The 9,656-nt window shown below is 36.7% G+C and overlaps 1 protein-coding gene across 2 annotated transcripts in view; it reads left to right on the top strand.

The window, feature by feature from the left end:
* Positions 1–9,656, top strand: part of CCDC66 (coiled-coil domain containing 66) — a 47,762-nt gene that overhangs the window by 7,622 nt on the left and 30,484 nt on the right. For both annotated transcript variants that reach the window (XM_023513571.1, XM_023513573.1), the window contains 5 exons: positions 1,439–1,886; positions 3,278–3,440; positions 3,624–3,727; positions 7,397–7,518; positions 8,251–8,352. In XM_023513571.1, the coding sequence (XP_023369339.1) occupies positions 1,439–1,886; positions 3,278–3,440; positions 3,624–3,727; positions 7,397–7,518; positions 8,251–8,352 (939 nt within the window). The remainder of the gene's footprint in view (positions 1–1,438; positions 1,887–3,277; positions 3,441–3,623; positions 3,728–7,396; positions 7,519–8,250; positions 8,353–9,656) is intronic.

Raw genomic sequence — 9,656 nt, 5'->3', positions numbered from 1 at the left:
AAAAAAAAAAAATAATAATAATAATAAGCATTTGGGGAAACAGGAGAAGGTTTAAATAATTATTAAAAGAATGAATGAGTAAATGAACTTGGGAATGTATGATTGTCAGGTAGCATTAAGAGCCTATTTGATATTCTTGTTTATGAGTTTAAGATGAATCCAGTTAGCATGACTCTATTTTTCTCCATGGGTATAGGCACAGAGTAGGTGAAGAGTTGGGTTTTACCAGGGTTGGGATTTACCAAGTATAATGATAGAGAGCAAAGCAACAGAATTAAGAATGGAAAAGTTGGGCTGGGTGCGGTGGCTCTTGCCTGTAATCTGAGCACTCTGGGAGACTGAGGTAGGTGGATTGCCTGAGCTCAGGAGTTCAAGACCAGCCTGAGCAAGAGCAAGACTGGTCTCTAAAACAGCCAGGCGTTATGCCAGGTACCCGTATTCCCAGCTACTCAGGAGGCCGAGGCAAGAGAATCACTTGAGCCCAAGAGGTTGCTGTGAGCTATGATGCCCTAGTACTCTACGGAGGTCAATAAAGTGAGACTCTGCCTCAAAAAATTAAAAAATGAAAGAGTGATGATTCTGGACTTTGGTTGATTGTGTAAGATTATTGTGAATGAGAGCAAGAGGGAGGTGTTAGGATGGATAGATTATAAATCCTATTAGAGTTAATTGTTAGAATTGGGATATGAGAGGGAGCAAGTTGAGAAAAAAAGGGTCATCTTCAAGTGCTTGAAATTGAGATTATGGAGGTGTTGCAGTTATGAGAGTATATAGAAGTGCTAATAATTAAGACAGTAGTTAGGCTCGGTGCCTGTGGCTCAAGTGGCTAAGGCGCCAGCCACATATACCTAAGGTGGCGGGTTCGAATCCAGCCCTGGCCCGCCAAACAACAATGATGGCTGCAACCAAAAAATAGCCTGGCGTTGTGGTGGGCGCCTGTGGTCCCAGCTACTTGGAAGGCTGAGGCAGGAGACTCACTTGAGCCCAGGAGTTGGAGGTTGCTGTGAGCATTGAAGCCAGGGCACTCTACCCAGGGGCTCAGCTTGAGGCTCTGTCGCAAAAAAAAAAAAGACAGTAGTTAGGTGAGAGAAAGGGATGGTGAACCACAAGTTAAGATATTCAAGTAATAGTACTATCATCCATTGATTCATTGAAATAAAATGGGTAGTGATGTAGTTTAATGACTATGAGATTGAAGGCTGGAATAGGAAAGAGATGTAACAACTATAATGCAAATTCTGTATTCTTCATTATTCTGAAGTAAAATAGTTGTTGAAGAGTTTCAAGTAAAGATTTACAAATGTTAAGAGTTAATTTCTTAATTGCTATCTTATGTAACTAAATAACAAAATGGTTAGAAAACTTATTTATTACAGATTATATAGATAACAGATTTTTCATGGACTGTTATAAATAATAAGCTTCTGTATTTTAACAGATGGGAAATAAGACTAGGATTGCAAAATGTCCTTTAAGAATGAAACAAACTGGACACATTCTAAAATCAACACAAAATACTTATATCGAGAGTGAAAACCTTTTGCAAAAGAAGATAGTTGGTTCAGAAACTTCACAGCCAAAAAGTGAAAAAGACAAAATGACTTTTTCACCCACTAAGGATTTATGTAAGCAATATATAAATAAAGACTGTCTTCACGTTCCGAAGGAGATTTCCCCTGCCACTTTTGATATACAGAAGGCTAGAAACACTATAAGTGCATCTCCAGGAGCTAAACAGAAGCCTCATAACGAACACATCACAGCTGGAAACACAGAGGGCAGTTTGGTGTGTCTAACACAAGACCAGTTACAACAGATTTTAATGACTGTAAACCAAGGAAATAGATCTTCTTCCCTGACTGAGAATGGAACAAAGGAGGAAAAAAGTAAGATTACTCTAAAGTTTTGATAAATGTTAATTTTCTCATGCATTTCAAAATTTCATTTTTGTTGGGTTTTATGTAACTGTGCCTGTTATATTCTAATTTAGTATGTAATAAGCTTAGGAAATAATTATTTTAGAGGACTTTCCCTAATATGTAAAATTGTTATATTTTTATAGTTATCATGTTCCATATTTTAAGGTTAATGCTCAGAATATATTCTTACACAGCATAGCCTTGAGGAAACCTGGTTTCTTAGTACTTAAAATAAAGATGTTAGTCCAAAAAAACCATTGTACTTATTTTTAACTGTTGGAGACTTATAACTCTACTATAGTACTTCTGGTGAAAATTATGGGAACCTTAGTATGAAGGTTTGACTTGAGTTGCTGAAAAGTATTGCTCTCCTGAATCTGCTTATCTGGTCCCTCAATCCATGCTAAGGGGTGGCAGATGTGAAAGGAGCAGTAGAATGTTATGTGTTTTTTCTTTCACAAGTCAGGGCATTGTATTATGTTTTTAAAAGCCTTTAATTTCTACTTGGAGATGAAGAATTATGAATATGAAGATATTGGAAATATTAAAATTTTATTAGGTAGTAGTGAAATTAAAAAATTAATAGTTCACATGGAGAGGCCCCACAGGGGCCAGGTAACTCCTGTACATTCCTAAAATACTCAAGATGGAGTTACTTACCTTCTCTAGGGAAGGAGTTTTTTTAATAAAATGAGGAGGCTGGATTTCATCTTTAAGGCTAAAATTCTAGCTTAGCGAACAAAAAGTAGCAGCTTATTAGGCATAATGAGAGATATTGTCAACAAAGTTAAAACAAAGTTTGCCTAATCATGTAATGGCCTCCATATTGGATATGCTTTCTCTTCATTGGGAGAACTAGCACATTCAGGAGAAATTAGAACAGTTCTTCAAGCCACCATATAACCTTCAATAAAACATTTGGTTTAGAAATATAGTTGGAACATAAAAGACAATAGTTTTCCATGATTTCACAGCTAAATGAGAATAATTAAGGTAATGAGTTTTTATTAATCTATTTGCGTTTATTTCTCTTAGGTTGTTATTTGTGGTATATTTGTGAAAGTATGTTGGTAAGAGTAAATGAAGATTTATTTTTCTGTTGCTTATTTTCTTCCCTATTTAATCTAAGAAGTTGTTTGGCTATGGCCATGAGCAACCCATTCAACTTCTACTCAGTTTCCTGTTTTTGTTTTTTTTTTTTGACAGAAAAGAAACATAATACCTACCTCTAAGATGTTTGTGAGAGTTAAATTAAGTAATTTATAAGAGTTTTTAAAACTATATAGCAATATGCCAAGATGAGGTATTATAATAATTATAATTTAGTGTTAGTTTTAAAACAATATTTTATTTCCTAGGTCAGTATAATCTACATTTAAATAATATTCCTAACCAACTGAAAGATGAAAACATGGGATTACTCCAGAAACCTAAGGCTGTTTCATCTTTCCCAGATGAAAATAAATCTGTCTTAAATAAAAATCAGGAGAAGTCTACACAATATGAAGAGAAAATTGCCGTGTATGTAACTCAGTCTGTTATTATGGGGTCATCTTCAGGATATGGTTGTGTTTTTCCTTTCCTTGCATGTGAAATATTTATTCTGAAGACTTAGAGCTTTAAACAATTTATTACTTAATATTTATGAAGTCAGCTGTGTAGAAACATAATAAGGTTTCTGTTATTTTTTGTGTTTTGCTTTAGAGAGAATGAATGGAAACCAGCTGATATATTCAGTACTCTGGGGGAAAGGGAACATGATAGAAGCTTGTTGGAAGCAAAAAAAGCCCAGTGGAGAAAAGAGCTAGGTAGGTAATTTTTATACCTTTTATTCTAATTCAGTTATCTTAAGAACTGTATGTTGAGGATGAAGTTGTAGGGTTTAAGGGAAAACTTCCCCTTTGCCCTCTGAAGATTTGCTAACAAAAGGCAGATGAATAAGAGAAAAGACATACAAATTTATTAATGTGCATGAGAGACTTGCAAAATAGAAGAACTCAAAGAAATGGCTAGGTGGTTGATGCTTTTCTACTATCTTGAGGTTGTTGAAAGAATGGAAGCATGGACAGAGTGCAATCACTCATGCCTGTAATCCTAGCATTCTGGGAGGCAGAGGCTGGAGGATCCCTTGAGCTCATGACTTGGAGACCAGCCTGAGCAAGAAGGAGACCCATCTCTACTAAAAACAGAAAAATTAGCCAGGAGTGGTGGGTAATGCCAGTAGTCCCAACCACTTTGGAGGCTGGGGCAGGAGGATCCCTTGAGCCCAGGAGTTTGAGGTTGCTGTGAGATAGGCCTGGGCAACAGAGAGACTCTTTTTGTTGTTCAGAGTCTCACTATGTCGCCTTCAGTAGAGTGCTGTGGTGTCACAGCTCATAGCAAGCTCACACTATTGGGCTTTAGTGATTCTCTTGCTTCAGCCTCCCTAGTAGCTGGGATTACAGGAGCCTACCACAACACCTGGCTATTTTTTGTTGCAGTTGTCGTTTAGCTGGCTGAGGCCGGGTTTGAACCTGCCCCCCTCCGCATATGTGGCTGGCTGTGGAATGTACGCTGAGCCTTGAGACTATGTCTTAAAAAAAAAAAGGAAAGTGTGGAGCATGAAAAAGCAGCTAATGAAGAGAGGAGTCCTGACTCCCCAAAGTGGTCTTTTTTATGCAGATGAAACTTCACTGGTAGCAGCCCCCAGAATACTGTAGGCAGTAAATGTTTCTTTTTGCCCTTTAAAGGTGCCAGACTCTCAGTTAATCTTTTCTACATCTGGACAAAGAAGGGCCTCCAGAGAAAGCCTGGCTGCATCAATGCAGATTTTCTCTGCAGAGGAAATTTCCATACAAGACAGCTCTGCAAGGCTAGTTCTGTTTGCAGGCCATTTCAAAATACAAGAAATGTATTTTGAGATGAAACATTATGGTTTCTTCAAAGCAAACTGGTCCCTGGCTTGGTGCCTGTAGTTCAGTGGTTAGGGCACCGGCCAGATGCACAGGGGCTGGTGGGCTCGAACCTAGCCAGGGCCTGCTAAACAACAATGACAAAATAACAGAAAAATTTTTAAAAAGCCACATGTTGTGGCAGGCACCAGTAGTCCCAGCTACTAGGGAGGCTGAGGCAAAAGAACCACTTAAGCCTGAGAGTTTGAGGTTGCTGTGAGCTGTGATTCCATGGCATTCTACCGAGGGTGACATGGTACAACTCTGTCTCAAAAAAAAAGAAGAAAAGGAAACTGGTCTCTATCTGAGGGATAAGTTCCGGGATCTCCATCTCCAATACCAAAATGCATGGATACTGAAGTCTCTTATACAGGGTGGCCATAAAGTTTGTGAGCAACTGCACATGAACTTTATGGCCACCCTGTATAAAATGGTATGTGGTATTTGCATATAATTTGTGCACATCCTCACACACACTTTAAGTCATCTCTAGATTACTTATAATGCCTAAAACGATGTAAATGCTATGTAAATAGTTATGCTGTATTGTTTAGGGAATATTGATGGACTGTACATGTTCAGTATAGGTGCAACCATTCATTTTCCCCCCACATATTTTCAATCTGCAATTGGTTGAATCCATGGATGTGGATCCTACAGATGTGAAGGGCTAACTGTATATCTTTCAGTATATTACCCAGAGTCTTGTTTTTATAGCATTTGATATCTAGAGTAGTTCTCTGCAAATGCAGAAGTTTTGTGGTTTCATTTTGCCTTAGGTTGTATCTTTTTATTTGGTACTCTATGGTGTACACCAAAACATTCATGTCACCAGTATCATTCTGGAGCCCCTATAACTCAAACAAAGATTTTTAAGCTTTTCTCATTTCCTGAATCTTTTTTTTCATATTTTTTCATTGTAGAAATCCTGGGTAAAAGGATGGTTTTATTAAAAAATTTGATTTTATTTTTTAAAATAACCAAACATTCCAATCAAGAATAATCAATATGGTATCAATCATTTACTCTAGACAGAAGTAAACTTAGTTCATTATGTCAGCCTGTGGACCGAGTAACAGAAAAATTTATAATTTCTGTTAGTCTTGACATTTTGTTAATAACTAAAGAACAATTATTATTTCATAGACTGAATTTAGGGTTCAGGTGAGTGAAATAATAGTTGTATTTTTTAGGAATAGGCCAAACTAAAGGCATGAGATGAAGTTCCATTCAACTAGGAAGTCTTGTGAGGCAATCACCAATCTTGCTGGAGTGACTTAGAAAAAGAGATAAGCAGCAGAAATAGGGAATGGATTCATGCTGAAGTTAAGATAATGGAAGAATGAAGAAAGTAAATTTGTGGTAGCAATATCAGAAAGTTGGGAGGTCTGATGTACATTTATATCAAAATATAATACAAAATTTCTGAAATAAGGTAGAACTACTTGGAACTCTTAGCAAAGAGTTGGAACTACTTGATACTCTTAGCAAAGCACATCTCATTAAGTCATGCTTCCATTAATCTATTTGGAATGTAAGTTTTTGAATCTCTGAATTTTGTATTTAAAGAACTGTTGATTTGGGGGTTAGTCTTGACTGTATCTGTCAGACATAGAATTGATGTGTTTTACTTTTCAGCAATTAATGAGAAGTAACAGCTGACATTTATTGAATATTTACATTGTGCCAGGCCCTGTACTGAAATAGGCACTATCACTAGCCCCATTTTATAGAAGAAACTGAAGTTTAGAGAAGTTAACAGCAATTTGCTCATAATCACTTATTCAAGAAGGTTAAATTTGAATTTGACCCCGGGGGTTTGTTGTTTTTTTGTTTTTTGAGACAGAGTCACACATTGTCACCCTTGGTAGAGTGCTGTGGCGTCACAGGTCACAGCAATTTCAAACTCTTGGGCTTAAGCAATTCTCTTGCTTCAGCCTCCCAAGTAGCTAGGACTACAGGAACCTGCCACAATGCCCAGCTATTTTTTTTGTTGCAGTTGTCATTGTTTGGCTAGCCCAGGCTGGGTTACAAACTGCCAGCCTGGGTGTATATGGCTGGCGCCCTACCCACTGAGCTACAGGCGCTGCCCTAAAACAAGCATTTTTACATTCATTGTACTGTACTTAAGTTTGGTTCTTACTAAATTTTTTCCTTTATTTCCCTAAAAATTTCTCTCTGCCCTGTGAGTCAGTCTCCTCCCTAAAAAACAGTTTTGATTAGATCTTTGTTGGAATCTGCTTTCATTAAGAAAGTTCTGATTTGGCAGGGCACAGGGGCTCACACCTATAAACCCAGTTCTCTGAGAGGCCAAGGTGGGTGGAATCCTGAGCAAATTTTTTTTAGTCTCTACTAAAAAATTGAAAAACTGAGACAAGAGGATCTCTTGAGCCCAAGAGTTTGAGGTTGCTGTGGGCTAAGATGGTATCACGGCACTCTACCCAGGGCAACAGTTTGAGACTCTGTCAAAAAAAACAGTCATGATTTGTTTACATAATTCTTCCTTCACAGTTTTTGTACAATTTTTAAAAAGGACATTGTTTACAGATGAACAGGTTGCTTTGAAGAAGAAAGAAAAAGAAGCTTCTGAAAAATGGAATGATCCTTGGAAAAAATCTGAAAATGATAAAATAACATGGGAAAAACTTGAAATTCTTGAACAATCTAGGGTAAGAGTATCAAAAAAAATGAGTATCAAAAGCAAGTATTTATGGAACATAAGGCATCTGAATTACAGTTTTTAAAATGCTAAGGTTTATACGATAAAACTTAATTTTTAAAGCTTTTTTTTTTTTTTTTTTTGAGACAGGATGTTATTATGTCACCCTCAGTAGAGGCGTCACAGTTCACAGCAACCTCAAACTCTTTGGCTTAAGCGATTCTCTTACCTCAGCCCCCCAAGTAGCTGGGACTTACAGGCACCCTCCACAATGCCCAGCAATTTTTTTGTTGTTGCAGTTGTCATTGTTGTTTAGCTGGTCCAGGCTGGGTTCAAACCCACCAGCCCCAGTGCATGTGGCTGGTGCCATAACCACTGTGCTACTGGCACCAAGCCTTTAAAGCTTATTTTTTAAGAAAATCCTTTTCATATGGAAACCAGTATTATTTTGAACTTAATTATGATCTCAACTAGTCTCTGTTTTCTTTCTGTAAGTTGTCTTGCTGTTTTGCTAAATTGAGTGTGGAGACCCTAAGCACTTCCTTTAGGCTCTTATAAAGGAGCTCTGCAATTTTTTAAATGAATGCAAAACTCTGCCACTAACCATGTGATATCCACCACAGGTTATCTGATCAAATGTAAATGTTTATCAAACATATACTGGGTACCCTTTTATGATCATTAAATGTTGTCTGTGTTTAATTTTAGATAAAGGACCCTTGTTTTTTCTATTTGTTTTTAGACTTCTGCTAGCTCCTCAAGCGTTCTATCACAGTCTCCTAGTCAGGTTTCAGTGGGCCAGGCTGATGGACATTCACTACTTAGACCTAGTCAAATTTTAGAGGTAAGTCTTAACTTATCAGTATTTTGAATGGTTAAACCCTTTAATACTTTACCTCTATCTGACCTGTTTTCCTTGAAGAAGTGGATCTAAATCTTCTTTATTTTTAATTACCAGTTAATTTTTACTGAGTATATTACACAGCTTAAATTTTTAAAAAGTTACTAACTACTTCTTTTTTTGCTAATTGAGTATGGAGACCCTAAATTTTTACATGTAATCCCTTTCTCCTTGTGAACATTTATATTTTAACAAATATATTCTAAAAATAGTGCAGTAACCTATTCTGATGGTAGCAATTTTTCTCACTATGCCCTAATTAGGTAGATCTCTTCCAGAACCCCTTCAAGTTGGATTGTGCATGGCTGGCTTTTCTGCTCCACCTAGGGCTGACTTGCCTGCCTCACACACTTTTATCTGTTGATAATTTTACATCAAGAAAAGTAATGAAGTATGAATTGCATTTGTAGTCCCCAAAGCATTTTGACTAAAAAGACAATAAATTCATCTTGATAGAAGTTTTTTTGGAAAAATCTAGAGGATGGTTGAAAATTTTAAGTATGTGAAATTTAGAAGTTGATGTATGCATATATCAGTGAAAGTGCAACTAAAACTTAATTTTTCATGAAGTTGATAAGTATCAGTTGTTAGCTTATTTATTTTCAACATCAGGTTTGAGGAATCTTTAATGTTAAAGATGTTAAAATTTTTCATTTATCAAATTTTAGGTTGAAATGTTAGTATGTTAGTATATGTTAGTATATTATTATTTCTCAATTTATATGGCTTTCCAGGCCATTTATTACCTGGGCGTAAACCATACTATTATTATTAATGCAAGTAAAGAATTATTTAAGGTAACTTTTAGGTTTTAAAAAATTTTATATATGGGGCAGTACCTGTGGCTCAGTGAGTAGGGTGCCAGCCCCGGCCGAACTGCAACAAAAAAATAGCTGGGCATTGTGGCTGGCACCTGTAGTCCCAGCTAATTGGGAGGCTGAGGCAAAAGAATCACCAAAGCCCAGGTTGCTGTGAGCTGTGTAACGCCATGGCACTTTACCCAGGGCGATAAAGTGAGACTCTGGCTCTACAAAAAAAAAAAAAAAAATTATATATGTATTTTTAGTGATAGCTTGTATTTTTTAATAGTCAAAAAAACCAATAAAATTATTCTTATTTAGGAGTTAGAAGTGGGAGGTTGATGGGGAGAGGAGAACTAGAAAGGGAAACATACTAAATTTAGGGATGGATAACCAAGAGTGTGATTATCTGCTCATTCTTTTACTATTTTTTTTTTTTTTTTTTTT

The sequence above is a fragment of the Otolemur garnettii genome, unplaced genomic scaffold (genome assembly GCF_000181295.1).
Source record: "Otolemur garnettii isolate 467f Iridium unplaced genomic scaffold, OtoGar3 scaffold00002, whole genome shotgun sequence".
Lineage (NCBI taxonomy): Eukaryota > Metazoa > Chordata > Mammalia > Primates > Galagidae > Otolemur > Otolemur garnettii.
Note: the sequence above shows the minus strand (reverse complement) of the source record. Positions and strands in the feature narration are given on the sequence as shown.